The following is an 18,353-nucleotide window of genomic DNA, read 5'->3' on the forward strand; positions in this document are numbered from 1 at the left end:
ACAGACAGTGTGTAAACAGGCATGAGTATGTTCCAGTAAAACTTTTCTTTATAGGCACTGACATATGAATTTCATAAAATTTCCATGTGTCAGGAAATGTCATCCTTTTGATTTCTTTCCCAAACCACTTAAAAATGTAAAAACTATTCCTAGCCTGAAGGCTTTACAAAAACAAGTAGAAACTGGACTTGACCCAAGGGCCATAGCTGGCTAACCTCTGGGTTAGCCTGTGGCCATGGCAGAGAAGGTGAGGAGATTCGGATGGGTTTGGAGTCTATAAGGAGGCAGAACCTGCAAGAAATTCAACTGGGTGTGCGTGAGTGAGGAAAAGAAAAGAATGAAGGAATCTTCTGGGTCTTGATGGGAGCAGATGACAGAGCAGCCCCGCCGTGGAGTCCTGGGGAGATATGATCCTGCTGCTCACACACGGCCCCTTCAATGCTCCTCTAACCCCCTGGCACTGTGGTTCACTTGGCCTGGCACAGCCAACTTGCGCAGCCTTGCCTCCAACCGCTGCCCTTAACACAACTTTCCTTCCAATCAAGGACTGCAAGCTCTTGCTCACATACCCAAAATGCCCTTCCCTTCATTTCCTCTGTGTTCAAATCCCAGGCATCCTGCACAGGCCGTGGAAAACACCACCTGTCCCCCAAAGACTCCTCTGGCCCTCCCAACAGGAAGGAACAGGGCACGGGCTCCTCTGCTTCTCTCTCTCACATTGCCTTGCTCAGCCTCTGTTTAGATGTGTTGTACTGTATTGTACTGTACTGTATTGTACTGTATCGTATCGTATCATATTGTATTGTAAGTATAGTTGGTTTACAATGTGGTGTTAATTTCTGGTGTACATCTGTTTGTGTTTTAGACGCTAGCATTCACATCTCACATCTCTGACTTAAGTCTAAGCTCCAAATGGATAGACCTGTGTTTCACTCACATTTTTATATCTTCCTATTTCCAGTCTCTTCCAGAACCTACTGGAGTCCTTACATTTGGTGGGCACCGACCTTTTTATTAAAATATTTAAGGAAACAAGTATAAAGGTGTAGAGACAGGAATAGTTATACATGTCCGTGAATGAGAAAGCTGGTTTTCTTGCTCTTCTAGAAATAACTTTTTAAAGGACAGATATTTAAAACAGGAACCACTAGCAGTAAGTCAGAGCCTGCAGGACACCTTTATCACTTCCCTTAAACCTTCCTATTAGTTCCTCCAAACTTCAACACTTCATTTACATCTGAATGATAAAAATGTCTTGTTGAAAGACGGGAATTGAACTGTTCCCATATTCAAGCATCCAAAATCTCAGAACCAGTCTGGGGACAACTACATGTCCCACTCACCGAGAGATGTTCCCGACCAGTTTTGTCAGCGACATCTGTAGAAGGGATTTCATTACTTCTGTTCGTGGTGTCCCCGATGTCATTGGCTGCAGTCCCATAGTCTTAAATTGCAGAAAGGACAGAGAAGGAAGCATGAAGTTGTCATCAGGCTGCTATACAAACACAAGGCCACAGTACAACCCAGAACGAAACAAGACAAATCACAAGATTCCAAACCACGGACAGCGTGGCTGGGGAGAAATGTGACTTGGCGGTTGGGTTAAATCCATTGCAGCAATGGGGCTGTGGGATGCCAAATCTGTATTCAGCCCAGATCTTTACATCATTGCTTTGTCAGTCAAATTCTAAACCAGGTCTACGCTTTCTCTTTGCACATAAGAACATACTCCTTCTTGGGGGATTAACAAACACATATTACTCTACATAAAATAGATGAGCAACAAGGACCTACTGTATAGCACAGGGAACTATATTCAATTTCTTGTAATAACATATAATGGAAAAGAATATGAAAAGAAAATAAATATGTATGTGTATATATAATTGAATCACTCTGCTGTATACCTGAAACTAACATTATAAATCAAATACACTTCAATAAAATTTTTTTAAAGAAAGAACATACTCCTTTTTTGATAAAGTACTTGATATAAATACAAAAGAGAATCAACCATGTAAGAGTCATAGAGTTATAGACTTGGAAGGGTCTTTAGAAGTCGAGTCTAACCACCAGGTTTACAGCTGAAGAATGAGAGCTGAGGAACGGTAAATGACTAGTCCAAGGTCAACCGGCAAGAAGGCGACAGAGCCCGGACATGAACCAGACTTGAAATCAGCAACACAGATTTCTGAGGCAGAAGCATCTGACTTGAGTAAGAGACAGCCACTCCAGACAGAATGTGGAATCAGCACCAAGAGGGAACTTGTGTCCACATCTGAACTTTTTTGGAGAATTCTGAATTACCAATATTTCAGTCTCAGAATAAATACATAGGGAACTGCACCAGTACAACATTAAGAACCGTGAGCATATGTTCTCACAGTGCCATATCTCAAATGTGGTTGCTCTTCCCAATCAATTTTTGTCTACATGGATCAGGATGGAAATAAGTGATTTTTTGTAAGCAGCCAAAGTTTTTATTAGTAATATTACATATGATAGTCATAAAAGGTTTTCGGTACACTTATGGAAGACAATGTTGTTTATAAATGTTCTGTATTTTTATTCTAAATGGTGCCTTCAATTCCATCCTGAACAAGCAACCTTATTAAGTCAGCCCCAGTTAATCTTCCCTTGGCAGAATTATCATGCTGGCCTCGGGGCAATCAATTTAAATTATATTTGTATTAGCAGAGTGTTCCTTTGAATGTGGAAGAAAACTAACAGAAAAAAGTATATATTTTCAATCTGTTGCTGTTTTATTCTGCACTCCAAAACTATATTCTCCCCATTTTCATTTTCAATGCATTACAACTTATTAATCTCAATCAAACACTAGGAGATATCATTTATTTGCTTATTTTCCTTCTTCATATTATATCCAGTTACAAAATTAAATCATTAAAAGTATCTATAGTTTAATATCATGACATTTTGGCCCAATGATCCAAAGAGGGATCTGAGGCCAATGGGAAGATGACATTTTTAGAGTCTTAAAGTTACTGAAAATGAGGAGTCCAAAACATAATTTTTCAATGGAAAATCACAATTCAAACTTATTTCTCTGAGATACAATTTGAGATACTCTTTTTAAACCATATCAGAACAAATCAAAACAAAAATACACAAATCACATGCACAAAATCACCCAAACCACAGCTTGGAGGAAATACAGCTTAACATGCATTAAGAAGACAAAGACAATATAATTCCCTAGTTAAACTTAGCTCAAGTTAAATACACACACACATAATAAATAGACAAACAGAATTGTTTTATATTAAAAATAAAATGTCAAGGGGTATATATATAAAAATTAAAGAAAAGAAGAGTTTATAGACCTTATATATAAATGTAACATTTTAATCAAGCTTAAATTTCAAGCCAAGTCTTGAAATTCAGCCTGCTACTTCCCCACACAGGCCTCCTGGTCATGAAGGTAGTTTGAAAACCTGTTAAAGATGGATTTTCACACTTAGTAAAACATCACTGGAATTCAATTAAAATAGCGAAGAAAGATAAGATATTTAGTAAGCTAGTGTAGGGGACTTTTGGTGTCTCCTCTTCCACATTCCCAGGAGATCCCTATTTATTCCAGGGGATCAAGCACACCCCCACCGGAAACTGATCTAAATTCCAGGCTGGGTCTAGTTAGTCAAGAGTTAATCCAGCTCTCTTATCAGTAATGTAGGCAAGAATGGACCATGACCCAACTGGATCTTGAATAAAATACAAGGAGGGCTTGGTGGCGGTCTCTGGGAAAATTCTTTTTCTTCTGGAACACTTCCAGAAGCTCTTCCCTTTCTCCTATTAGTGTGACTTATCTTAAAACTGTAAGAGAAACCAGCCATCAGTGAAGCTAGCACAATGGGCAGGGGAATACAGAGATGAAAAAACTTGGATTCCCTGAAGACATGATTGACTGGCTGGTTTCACCACCCTTGACACATGTCCTCCCTTTAAGGTTCCTGTTAGTGAGCCAGACTTCCTCATTATATAAGAAACATAATTTTGATTTGAGTTTACTGTCATAGCCAGAAACTGATACACCTCCCTTTTCTTGGTAGTCATGGCTTTTAAACAGGTAATTAGTTCCCAGTTATGGAAACAAAATGTCTGTTACAGCAGAATGGATTTACTACTTCCAAGAACAAGCGTGAGAGAGAAAATGCTATTTACAGGCACTGTAAATATCAAGGGAAAATAATCATCAATATTGAATGATTTTTGAAATGTTATTTTGGCCCTTGTCATGCTTGAAGTGTATTTAACTGAGCTTAAAATTCTTCTTTTAATTGATTTATTTCATTTTAGACAAACATTTTGAAAACATACAAAATAAAGACAATATGACAGCTACCTTCATAAATGACATCAGGATAATTTGGGTTTGCACCTAAAAAACAAAACAAAACAAAGATATCTTGTTAAGTACACATTAGAAGTTTAAAAACTACTCACTTAAACCGCCTAATACATATTCAAGGTTTGATAATTGAATAGATTGTTTTATAGGACAGGTAAATAAAATCTGAAATTTTAGGTTTGCTTCATGCTAACTCTATTCCCTATTCCCCTCCAAAAAAGAAAAGGATAAACAGAAATCACAAATCTCTTTAGTGAGAAAAACTTCAGCAATCAATAAATTATTGCCCACCCTTTTATTACTGTTTCTATTAAACATTTGATCATTTTAATCACAACTTTGGTATTTTTATTCCAGAAACAGCTTATTTCTGTAGCATTTTTGTTATTCTCTGATTGTTTGGGGGTTACTTTCAAACTATGTTTTGGCAGGTCTATTTGTATTCAACTAGTTATTAACCAGCCTGAATAATAGTACCCAAAGCACAATTCTGCTCTCCACTTGGTCTTCAGGGCATTTCCAAGACAGAATAAAACTTTTTTTTTTTTGCCCTAATACAATACAGAAAAATAAATGTACTTTCTCAGCTGAAATTATAAATGAATGTTGTATCAGAGAGAAATGCAAAAGTATATCCATTTAATTTTGGGGGTGAGTCTTTAGCCACCAAGATGATAAAATATTCTGTTTTTTCTGTTTTAAAATGTTCCTAAAAGAATTAAAAAAAAATTTTTTTTTAATTTAAATCACTGTCAGCAAGAACTAGTGACAAAAACATTTGCTACTTACTCTTCAGTCAGAACTAACTGGGTGTCTATGTGAAAGCCTGCTTGGAATTAAAATTAAATTTTGATACAATATTTAAGTAACTACAAAATGGATTTCCAAAGCCAATTCTTATGTTTTTAGCCTTTACTTACCATGAGACAAAGTAAAACTTATAAACCATCAAGTTTACTTGGTTCTCATTTCATTTCTGAACCTTTAGCAGAAAAATATTTAAAATAAGGGAAACTTGAGCCAATTTTCTGTTCACGTATTCCCTAGTGAGTAACCAAGGTTAGTCTAAACGAAGAACCGAGTAAAAGCAGTTCTGGTGTTCAAATTAGAATTTTAACACAATTCAACTAGAAGAATAGCTATTTTAGCAGGAAAAAATAAGCAGACGGTTGTGCACTTTGACTCAGGGATGCTGCATACTGCTGTGTGGTCCATGCTTTGCACAACTCGAGGGGGCACCATCTAGACTGTAGTCTTTGCTAGAGAAAGACTAATATATAGGGTGTCAATTATACATAGAACCTAAAAAATGATTCTAGTCAATTTCAATTGTATGTTGAGTTTTATCATCCCAAACACCATTTCAAAGTGGCTTTGAGTTAATGTCAGTATGCCTTGTCAGAATTATTTGTAGCTGATGTGACATTCCTGAGGAGGGTCTTGAAAGTCGCCCTGCAGTTTGAGGGGTAACTCAGTGAATAAAGCAGCAGGTATTCCAGTGGCAGCCCTGGTGACGCCATCTGTAGGACACCTACACATCCCCTGAAGTCCTTTCTCTCTGCAAAGTCCGTGGACATAATCATGTCCCCACACTGTGAGGAATTTCTACACCTGCTGAAGGAAAGTTTCTATAATCCCAAGAGAGCAAGTCATTCTTTGAACTGCTCAGTAATCCATTACTTTAGAAGATCCCACTCTAGTCCCCTTCTCACCGTGCCCTCAACGTACAGTCTGAATCTGCAAGGTCCCTGCTTGCTAGCGCTCTTCACTCATCACTTCTAGACCTCACTCCAGGCCCGTAGGACCCAGAATTCCCCCACAATAGGCTCCCAAACACATCTCCTAGGACTGGTCAGCCTCTTCCCCACATCTGTCAGCTCCACGTGGCCACACCACCAGCATGAGTGCCCTCTGGCTCAAGAGGACTGACTCAAGGGTGAGGACTGAGCAAGGACAGGTGGGCTGAGTGCCCACACGCACACTCATTCCCCATCATGTGCCTCTCACTGCACAGCCGCAGACACAGGGCAGGGGTCATGGCGGCCAACCAGCTCTACCAAAACCACTATTCTGGCTTGGAAGTCCCAGAGTCTGAGAATTTGATCTTCCAAACCAGCCTTCCAGGTCATTATAAACATATATTTGCCAACGCAGGAGGATAGAACCTATTTTATTTAACAATTCATTAACTTGATTTATATTTTTTAAGTATTTGGATATAAGTTCTGGATACTAACTTATACTAGGTTAACCAACCATCCAAGGTTGCCTGAGACCAAGGGGATTCCCGAGACATTGGACTTTAAGTTTTAAAATCAGGATAGTTTCAAACAGATCCTTGTAGTGTGTCCAGGATGGGGACCTCTTGTGGACATAAGACTTTAAGTGCTAAAACTGGGATGAGTTTATCACCCTGACTTATTCTCATGCCCCCAGCAATCCCACATGCAGTTACCACCACTTGGGTCTTATGGACCCAAGTCCATAAGAAAGTAAACAGACTCCGAGGACACAGAGCTAGATTTATCCAAACCCCACATGAAAGGGCTTCAGCGGATATGACTGACATACACGAGTAATCAGCCTCATCACAGAAAGGGGACACCCAAACACATTACCCACACAAAGCCCCCATAAGATCCAAAACACTGAAATCAATTCAATATAGCAAATGTCAGGTACAGAAAAGTGGGATTTGGGGTGGGATCAGAAAAAAATAGGTTAGCTCATAATCTGGAAAACAGGTCCTTTTCCAGACTTTGGATTCATATCAGTGTGTGCCTCTTCCACCGAGTTCACCATCAAAACCACTAGGTCATGCCTACACTTTCTGAAAAGCACTGTATTTTCCTAATTTCATTGTCCCAGATGTATGAGATGAATTGTCACTTTACTTTCATTGTCAGGAATAGACAAATTTAGTGCAAGATTATGAAACTCAGAAAGACAATGTGGGAGGAACAATAATGTTTTTTTCTCCCTACCATACTGTACTATGTCTAATGAGGACCTACTCATCAAAAGAAAGAAATATCTCTTAATGTACAAAAGCTTAGGAAGTCTGGCATGTGGAATGAGGCACAGATCTAGACTTTATGAAAAATCGGGGTCACATTACTTCAGCTGCCCCTAGCCAGAGCATAGTATTTTGCATCTAGCAAGATCTCAGTCAAGCTAACCTCCAATAATGTTTATATGCCAATAGTGAGGTAGTTTTAACATCACTTTAAATGCAGGCACAGAAAAAAAAAAGCACCACTTCCTTTTTAGATTTTTGGCAACGGTCAAATTTTGAAAATATCCTGCTATTTTAAAGTCTAATTTCTAACCAGTTCCTTTTACTTAGTTTAAATTCATTCATTATGCATCGTTATAGGCAAAAGGTAGGAACCGTTATTGGAGATACTCAGGATTAAAAGGTGAACAAGAAAAGACAAACACTGGCCGTGAGGGGAAAAAAACCAATGAAAAGAGAATGAATGAGAGACAAACAAGAAGCATCCAACTTGAGTAATGCCCCTGTCGTGGATATCTGAGCAGGGGTCTGCTTCCTTGAATACCATGCGAGTACCGCTCAAGTGAGAAATCTCAGGAAGAAGGCAGCAGAGGTGGCCTTGAGCCCTAACGCTTCAAGTTGGAAATCCCCAGATTAAAATATGGACATCCTGGAACTCCTCTAACCCCACTGGCATTCCGAACAAGCAGCAGACTGCTCTCAACTTCCACAGCTCAACTCAAGTGCAGAAGCTGCAACGCCCCTCAACCGAAAGAAGATGAGTGCCAGTGTCTGCTGTCTGACAGTCAAGTGTCATCTTCTGAAGAGCCTGACGAGCATCTGCACTCACTGGTAGTTTGTTCTTGACCTACGCCATGTGCTCAGGAATCACGGGAAGAGGACTAAGAGCACAGATGGCAACGCCCCAAGTCAAACGAAAACCGGAGACTGCATTCCAGGCACACACACACACACACACACACACTCCTGAAAAAACTGTATTAAATGTGCATGTCTGCACCTCCAAGAGATGCACCCTTGGGGCATCTAGGCTTCTAAACGTGGATGATAAAATCACTTTCTCCCTTCAACAATATCCAACCAAACCACTCCACCATCCTCTTAATTCCATGCTAATGACTTAATGTGAGGACCTATTTACTTCCACCTTCTAATCTCATTTATAGCCCCTGAGTAAATCTTATGACTTTATATAAATCTTCGAGTGAGTAAATCTTTACTACTTTTTAACTGTAAAACTCTACAACAAAAGGGAAAACACATTTGTAGGACTGAAAAAAAAAATTGTGGGAAGATAAGTAGCCAGACCAGAGAGTTCACTTTCCATTTTGCCGTTAAGATAAAAATAACAGTGGAGGCCAGAAAACACATCTGTTTCTTTCCTTTAAGCTTTTAGTCTCTAATACTTTAAAAAAAATTGTTTTAAAAAGGCTTTTCTTTCCCTTCGTTTTGCAGACTCTTTTTAGTGTGATCTTGAAAAAAAAATTTTCAAAGAATTCCGTATGATAAAGGCAAAGCAAAAGATCTGCTCTTTTCAAATAAACTGCCCTTGCTTTGTCAACAGGGTTTTCTAACTCCTGGCAGTCCACCTTTTGATTTCCAGATCCTTCTCCTCTTCCCCGTCTGAATGGCAGACTGAACTCAGGGCCCGAAAACACTGGGGGTTCAGACGTCTGGGCTTCACTTTGGTGGGACCACTATGTGCTCTGCAGCATGGGGAGTCTCTTCCCTTTTTCTGTAACAGAGGAGCCTTCCATCCGACAGGAGAGGATAATAGCACTGGCTTGGCAATGCCTCGAGAGCTTCAGGAGGCATAATTAACTTTAGTGCTTCTGAGACATAGAGAGCTATTTAAGTATAAATCTTAATTACCATGATTATTATGAGTCTAGAGCTGAACCATACCCTTCTCCATTTTTAAGGCAGAAAAGCAGGTAAAACTTTGTCCTTCCACTTCTGAGACAAGACACGGGTCCTGCCAAATGGCCTTAGGAATAAGTGGTGGAGGGGCTTTATATTTTCTTAATGTGTAACATGTGGAGCAATGTCCTCCTGCTACATTATTTGGCCTTAGTACACCCAGCCTAAATCTGCCAGCTCGAGGGCAGTCCTAAGTGCCGCAGAGATCTCGAGTTCAGCCAGACATTGTGAATCTCTGGACGAAACGGCACAGATGAAAAGCTGTGGGGAAAACTCTTCCAATATTTAGTTTGTTCCTGACGTGCGTTTCACATAGGAAACAACCGCTCCCGAATCAGGAAGCGTAAGTCGCTAACTCCCACTGCTTGTGTGAATGAGCATTCCTGAGCTGCGACATTCTCCCTGAACGCGTGGGCCACAGAGGCGCCCTTTATGTGCTGCCTAGAGAGTGGGAAGCTTTAAAACCCGGGTATTTTACCGTCCGGCGCTCTGGCTAGGTTAGTTCCAAGCCTGGAGCAGTAACCACCTGGGCAATGATTTTGACCAGAGAATCTACTCTTCAGCCATCAGCGTGTTCGCATTTACAGTCATGTCTGACCTAGAGAATTCTTGGAACGTGTGCTGTCTAATCAGAAGATGCTAGCAAAGGCTCCAGGTTCCTTCCTCATGACACTCGAGCAATTTCTCTGCCATCAATTTCTGGTTAGAATTCCACCTAAAAAGCACCCTCCTCACCTCTAGCCTCCACTCAGTTTCCACACTCACGTTCATGTTCATGAAGGGACGTGGGATTGAATTCCAATGACAGCCACGTAATGGATCAGTTTCATCTTAAACAAGTCTTATTTTTGACCCGTAAGCTAAATAGGATACATACAGCAGAATTTTCAGAGAATCCTCAGATAACCCCAGACTTCCGATGTGTGTGCCTGCACTGCTGTCTCCACTTATTCACTCTCCCGAGCCTCCTTAAGCCACATTTTGAATTCATCCTACTTTTTGCCAAACCCAACTACAGTGCACCTCTGTACACTAACTATTCCATGTTTTATCATTATTGCTGGTTAATACCCTTCAAGAGTCAGAGAGGTAATCTTGATGCTGCCTGACAAGTTCCTCTAGTGCCCACCCCACACCCCCAGGTCCTGCAGGTCAGAACTGAACTATCCTCACTACTCCCAACCAGCAGCTTGTTAGAAACAGAGACCCTTGGACCCTTCTCCAGACTCATGGAATTAGAATCTGCATTTAGCAGGATCTCCAGGAGATCTACTTGCTCACTGAAGTTTGAGAAACCCTGGTTTACAACTGCATGGGAAGTCTGACCAAAGTCAAAAGGCCCCATTGGTCATAAAGGATATTATTCTCAGTGAAACATAAAGTGAATCTGAAAATAGCATGCCCCAGCACTGAGAGGTGGACAGTGGCTGCAAAATGTTAGCGGTAAGGGCAAGAGATGTGTTTTGTCCCCCTTGGCACACCTCTGGGCCCCACTCCGAATGGGGATGGGGAGGGAAAGAGCTCGGACACCTGAGAGAGCTTACAGTTCCCACTCTCTGCAGAATCCAACTCTGACTTCTTCTGAAAGAGCCGAGTCTAGAAAGTTCACCGAGTCAGGTGGCAAAGTCCAGGGGTTCTCCAGATAAGGGAGGACAAAGCTAGAGCTGAGAGAAAAGCAGCTCTGGATAGAAGTTGGCTACAGGGCATAAGCACAAAGGGAAATGAGGAATGGGTACCTTCGGATTATGCTCTCATGTGTCCCTCAGGAGAGCTCGGCACTCGGCTCCTCCCTTCCCCGGGGACCGGGAGGGCACTCCCAGACGTGCTCGCCTTCACAGCCACCTTCTGGTCAGGTGCTAGAACCCCACACTTTACAGAGAAGGAAAGCTAGGTTCAGAGGTGGTAAGAAAACTGCTCAAAGCCACACAGGTCATGAAAGATGGAACTGAGACTTGAATCAGATTCCAGTTCCAAACCCAAACCCTTCTCACTGGGCCAAAGCTTCCCTTTGAATAATGGAGAGAGTGGGGGACAACTCTGCTTAGGATTCCAAGTTCAAACACCAGCTCTGAATGAGTCATTTGGATCAACAGCAAGACAGGAGTTTATCTTATTAAAAGTAAAATTTCTGAGGTTCTGCCTATTCTACTTAATTTTTCTGTTCAGTGGCTTCCACAAAAAAATAACATTCAAAGGGGCATTTAATTCTTTATTGCCTACAATTTCCACATATCCAGGTGAACTGTGTTCTTCCTTCCTTGAGTAGGTCCTGCCTAACACCAGGACAGGGACATCCCTGAGAATTAGAAGCCAGCGTGAAGGCAATCACAGAGAGAAGCAGGGGACAGAATCGAAAGCCCTAGTGTTTCTCTAACTTTAATCATTTTGTAGGTAGTTGAAGTGTCTTCTATTCTGGGGAGAAAAGCTTGTGTTTTATTGCTTGTTAGTGGGGAGCCCAGCGCCCTCTGTTTGTCAGACCTCAGGGAGATCTGACAGCTTGTTCAAAATCCTAGGATTCTAGTAGAACAGGATGTTAAGCAAGACTCTTCCTGCCTTAGTAACTGACACCAAAGTGAACGTGAGATACTCAGGTGGGATTCACAAAGGAAATGGCTGAGGACTGAATCCCTGTCCTTTGAAACATCTGGTTCACACTGAGACTTTAAGAGGTCCCAGAGAGGAGAGAGAAAGGAAAGGCTTACAAAGAAGTGCTGCATTGCCACCACCCGACCAAGGGGCTTCCACGGCCGCACTGGAGAACGTGAACCATGTGCTCTGCAGGTGAAAGGCTCGGGGGACAAGTGGCCTGACTGTACCAGAGAAGGCAAAAGCCACCTGCGGTGGCAGGATGCAGATAACATCTGGGTTCGACCTGTACACCTAGAATGTCAGGACAAGGGGTCCCCGTGGACCAGATGGAGGCAGCACAAGAGAGTCTGTGTAGGGAGTCTTAGGTTTTGACAGCAAGGCCCCCAAGAGGGCCAGAGGGACACCAAAGGCACAAAGCTGCTTTCCTGGATGCTGAGGAAGGAGCTGTTTCCACCAGCCAGAACAGAGATGTATTTCTGTCCTAGGAACTGCAGGAGAGGGGACTGCAGAGAGAGGAATCTCCAAGTATCTCATAACGGTAACTAGGAAAGAAGATCTGTGAACCAGCATTGAACATGCCCAGGTCCCAAGAGCACAGAGCCACCAGCCAGCACACTTCCCTGCACTCCATCCCCCGTACCCACACCCTTCTACATGCGCAAGGCAGCATGGGGGCTGAAAGCTCATTAGCGAGGTCCAGGCTCCACCCCCCAGGCTGCCAGCCCAAACTGGGAGGGGAGAGGAGACAGGCCCTTAAGTCAAGTCCAGAATCGATGTCTAACTCAGAAGGTCCATCCTGTTTTTCAGTTGAGATTCTGTCTGTGACCTCAAGGGACCCACGGATTTGTCTGTTACTCAACAATGAGCAGAATAATCCTCCTCGGGTAAGAGGTCCCATCCAGACCAGGGACTCTCACCCTTGGTTGCATACTGGGGTCACCAGGAATCTCAAAAATGAAAAATGCCAAAGCCCAAGCCTCATCCTGGAGCCACTGAGTCAGAATTGCTAGAGATGGGCTCCAGGAACGTATCTTAACAAATGAAATAAAATAAGATATAATAATTAATTAAAACTCACCAGTTGATTCTAATGTGGAACAAAGAGTGAGATGCTACTGCTCTAGGAACTAGAGAAGATTACTCCTAGTGAATAAATTGTAAAGGGACAATGGAAAACCAAAATGAAATCAAATTAATTTGATCATCACAAGTTGTGCTCTTCGGTGTGCTAGAATGATAATCACTACTGTTCTCTAGAGTGCATTTTGAAGCTGGAAGTTGCATGCTGTGCTTTAAACAGAACTCAAAACTGACCAGAGCTGAGTTTGGTTCTAAGCATTGGCAGCAAAATGATCAATATAGTGCCTGAAGCTTGAGAAAGTCTTTCCTCCCTTTGTCAGTTGCTAGCCAGACTGCCAGTGATGATCAGATGGGGAAGGCACTGGCCTGGTACCCGGGGTCCTGCTGGCATCTAAAGACCTGGTAACACCTGTCCCTGTTCACAAGCACCCTAGCTGGGGCCAGTGTCTGGCGTCAGAGTCCGCAATGTCCCAGCACTCTGGAGAGACATTACATGGGGACCTTTACCACCCGCCTCACACCTTCAGACCCCAACCATGGTACCCTCTTGGCCTGGCTGATGCTGACTCAGGGTCCCTCTGCCTCATCCTTCCTCCAACTGGAAGGCAGAGTGTTGGCCACCACACCCACTGTCACCACACCATGCAGTGTGAAAGGCAGTTGGGGCTGTCGTGACATTTAATTAGCCATCCTCTTCCATGCTCACTCATTTTTGTTTTAGGGACTTCTCATTTATTTGTTTTTATTTCTATTTTAATTTCTTTCAACATGCTTCCTTCTCTATCTCCAAATAAAGAGTGAGTTCCTAAGCAAGGTGACCACTTCATGGAGATCTCAGTTGGGAGCTGAATGAAGAACACACATTCTCAAGGACGCCAGAGCTGCCATTTTAATTCTTCTGGCTTTGTATGGTAACTCGACCGGCTTCAGTGACCCCAGGCTGCCTGCTTCCTGGGAAGTCCAGAAACTCGCAGTGGGAAAAAAAAATGGATCTCATCAAAACAACTAGGAAAAAAATGGCTGAAGCTTCTTATCAAAAAGATTTGTGAGAGCTGAACTTCTTCATCAGTTAACTATATGATGACAGAAGAAATACTGAGGAAATATAACCCCAAACGTGACCTGTGGTCCTTAACTTAGCATATTTAGACCACCCGGGAAATTATATCTATATATGCTATTTGTTTATTTTTCTTTCATTTTAAGGAGAGTTAAGAGGGAGAGGAAGCAATTCTAAGAAAAGCCATTATCTGTAGGCTATGGCTACAAATCTCATAAATACCCACAAAGATTCTATCACATAAGCCAAGTGAGGTCAATCTCTAATTGGTCACACTGGTTTATGGTCCACAAGGACCATTTATGTCCACTGTCACCCTGGGCCAAGTCTGTTTCATTTATTACCCCTTGATAGTTGGTCCTTGAGTAAATACTTCAAAGTGAAAAAAAGACCAGCCTTTTATAAAAGCTGTGTTTAGATTAAAGAGCTGACAAAAAGGAATAAATGAACAAGAAAATGGAAACAAAGGAGAGAGACCATCTTTATAAATTTGGCTTAATTTTTTATTTTAGATAAATAAATGATTATTTCCTTTTAAGGGAATACTTGAGAGACTCCAAGTTATTCCTACGCCGGAAAACCATTCCTTCCTATCACTAGCTCAGTGAAAACTAACCAAAGTGATCGATAAAAATGAGGCCATGCAGATAAGAGGGGTTAAGTTCTACAAAATATTGGTAACACACAGAAACGTTCAAAAGAAATACATCAAAATCCTATCTAAAATAGAAGCCACTTGCTTTACACTGACAGAACAGTGCACATATCAAAGCACATGGACCACTTCTAAGACTTTTAAACGCCAGAACTTCACCCTGGACTCAAGTTCACCTCCAATGGTTTCAAAAGTCAGCTGTTGGTGAAATTCATGCAGTCTGAAGTTTAGTTAAGAATAATGTACCAATGTCAGTTTCTTCTTTTTGACAAATGTAAGTAATGCAAGATGCTATCGAAGAAGAAACTAGGTGAGGGGAACCTGGGAATTGTAGGTACCATCTTGGCAACTTTTCAGTCAACTTAAAATTATTCACAAATAAAAAATTTATTTAAAAGCAAACAAAGAAGCAGTTGTCCCAAACTATAAAGCTGTTGTTCCTCCAAATATGCAGGAAGAAAACAAACAGTCATATAGAGATTTACTACGGCAAATGTAGCCAAGCAGCTAAATTCTCAATTAAGAGGAAGATTTAATGAAACAGACAACAACTGCCAGGGTGTCTGGGTAAGGCATCCAAACATAGCTGGTTTTATGTGCTCCTGAAAGGCTGTTTGTAAATCAAACTTATATAATTCAAATCACATTTTAAGCACGCTAAGGAAGCTTGCGCGTTTAATGTTGAATAAATACCAGGATAATGGGAAGATGTACTGTGTAGGGAGAATTACTGCATTCTCATTTACTGTTTGCTGAAGGGGGCTCTCCAGCCACCACCTTTGTCCATGGAGCCATCCTGAGAGTCACACTACTAACACACGCTGTCCAAGCAGCCTCTGCCTCGCAGCCTCCAAATTTCTCTTTTTTCACCTCCCCTCTGCCAAGCCAGCTTTATATGTCTTTGATTAACTCGGAGCTAATTGCGTAAGGAATTCTATTCATGTATAGGTCCCAATATCCAAACACAGGCTTCAGCCTCCACAGTGGTATCAGGTATTTGGGTAACACAATTAAGCAGGTAAGAACACTGCACTGAACACGAGTATCTGAGGCAGGTAAGAGCATGAATATTGTCCCTGCTGTCACTGGAACTCTCCTGCTGGCCATGGAAGGGACTCCTGATGCCAGCCATCCTTTTCCCAACCCAAACCATTGGTCAGATGGGAATGATCACCACTCCTAAGCAAGCAATTCAGGATCCAATCAGAGGATGCCTCAACTCAGACAGCCTAGGGAACCAAAACATCCCATGGTTTCTCAGCCATGGAAGGGGGAGCAGGATTCTGCATTCCGAATGGATAAGGGGCTAGAAATACATCTTATATAGTTCATGAGCCAACCAAACACAGTCCACGTGCTCGCAGATTTGCATGGGTTTTGCCATTAGGGGGACAAAATCTCATCTAACACTTGAGATCAAAATAATGTGTGCTACAGGGAACTATATTCAGTATCTTGGAGTAACCTATAATGAAAAAGAATAGGAAAAGGAATATGTGTACATGTATGACTGAAACATGCTGTGCACCAGAAATGGGCCCAACCCTGCAAACTGCCTAGACTTCAATTAAAAAATAATACAATAAAAATTTTAAAAATCACGCATGTTCTCAGAATATCGTTCAGAACTATTCATCCCCATCGCCTCAGTGGGAGGAGTGTGGGTCCCTGCTCCTCGACTGGGCTTTGGCCCCATGACTGGCTTTGGCCAACGGCATGTTTAAACATGAGCCAGTCCTGAACCTAGGACTTAAGAAGCCCTGCACATTTTGTGTTGTCCTCTCACATCCCGCACTCATCGTCAGAAGCAGACCTCCTGTGTAGCCATGGCTGCCTCCCCTGCGCCCCAGAACAAAAGCGCAGGCAACGCAACCTCCTCAGCTGATCTGCAGGTCCACGAGCAAGACTAAGTAACGGTATCTTAAGGCCCTGGGTTTGAGTGTGGTTTACGGCATGCATGATTTTATCAAGAGTTAAGCGATGCAGCCTGTCCTCCCCCCAGATGCAACAACATGAGCTACTCACCATCATCGATTCCAGGCCAGCCCATGAAGTGAGCAGAAATCTGTTTCTCATCCTTCCCATACTCATTCTTGGCTACTAACTTGTAGTCCCCATTGTTCATGTGGGTGGGGTTATCCAGCTGGAGGCAGCCGTGGTACTCCGTGTGATTGGTGACATGGATTTTAGTACAGATGTATTTGGACTCATTCAAAATTGCCCCGTTATAGAACCACTGAAGCGCTGGTTTGGGGTTGCCTTTCACAGTGAATGGAATGCACCAGTGGTGGTCTGAGGTTGGAGATTCGAGAAATGTGATAGTTGGAGCAACTAAATTGAAAAAGAGAGAGTTAATAGCATCAGAAAGCTCAGAATTCTCCCCATCTCCAGACTTCTGTGTCATCGATAGGGGGTTTTATTCCACCATTGTTTGGTTTAAGAAAACACATGACGAGAGACTCTGGAACCCATCAATATTTTGTATCAGCATCTAGGTTGATTTAACTTCCTACAGAGACCTTCAGAGAGATTCCTTTCCCTGCCTCACTTAAGACCCAGTATCACAGTCATTCTCACATCTAGTCATTGTGAGAATAAACTGATACATTTTTCACTGATTGTCAACAGTAAATGCTCTTTAAAAGCATCACTTTCCACTATTGTACAGTCCGTTTTTGCTAGAATTTCAGATGCCAATATTTTGATCCTTTAAGTGTCTGAGGTCCTGTCTAAACCTGAACAAGCTAGAGATTATTTTAACATTAAATATAAAGCACTTTATGCTTAAGGGAAGCAAACACTATCAAGTGGCATCTTTAAACAGAGTACTCATCCTGAGCGAAGATACTTCAGATTCCTCATAATCGCTTGTTTTAATGTGGTCTGACTTTGATAATTACAAAATCAAGGCCTAGAAAAGACTTTTGAGACCTAATAGCATCATTTACCGGATGAAGAAATCCAAGTGCCATGAGATTAAGTGACTTGGTCAAGGTTACCAAGTGAGGAAAATCTGGACCAGGAATCCAGACCTCTCAGTGCCTGATCCATGCACTGTGTCTTGACTGTATATGTTCATCACACAAAGAGGGGAAAACCATAGCCTGCTAACGAGCACACTCCAAGTAGGGTCACTGAAAAGGTTCTCTCCGTCGTTAATACTCTTTATCACTTATTCCTTCTACTTGTTATCTAAACCTTGGTAGGCAAGGCCAATTCTCCAGACCATAGGGACTACATAGAAATTAACCTAAACTGAGAAAAAGTCAAATTTGAGTGCCCTCATTTGTAGGTCTTGTTACAAACACAAGGACCACAGTGGGGCAGGGACAACACTTACCTTCACCCCACCAGCCCAGGTCCCCACGCCCAGGCCCCACTTTTTCCGGCTACCATGCTCAGATGAGCTTTTTGTGAGGTGTTGATTTAAGGACATAAAGTCGGAAGCTGGTTGCTGTGTTTGGGGATAACATTGATTTCAAGCTTCCAAATGGGTCAAAATGATGAAAAATTATGAGTCCAGGACCTACTGGGCATTGGGGTAGTACTAACAGTGACAAAAGGTTGGTGATTTCAGTCATTCACTCCAACGATCACATACCGAACGTGTGCTCTGAGTGAATGTTAACCAGTGTATGGACACCTTGTGCTACATGTGTGTAAT

At 42.0% G+C, this 18,353-nt stretch overlaps 1 protein-coding gene across 2 annotated transcripts in view; it reads right to left on the reverse strand.

Moving 5' to 3' along the window:
* Positions 1-18,353, reverse strand: part of NTRK2 (neurotrophic receptor tyrosine kinase 2) — a 326,277-nt gene that overhangs the window by 255,289 nt on the left and 52,635 nt on the right. For both annotated transcript variants that reach the window (XM_072959196.1, XM_072959197.1), the window contains exons 11-13: positions 16,715-17,020; positions 4,364-4,399; positions 1,344-1,444 (exon numbers count right to left, since the gene is read on the reverse strand). In XM_072959196.1, the coding sequence (XP_072815297.1) occupies positions 1,344-1,444; positions 4,364-4,399; positions 16,715-17,020 (443 nt within the window). The remainder of the gene's footprint in view (positions 1-1,343; positions 1,445-4,363; positions 4,400-16,714; positions 17,021-18,353) is intronic.

This window comes from Vicugna pacos, chromosome 4, assembly GCF_048564905.1.
Source record: "Vicugna pacos chromosome 4, VicPac4, whole genome shotgun sequence".
NCBI lineage: Eukaryota > Metazoa > Chordata > Mammalia > Artiodactyla > Camelidae > Vicugna > Vicugna pacos.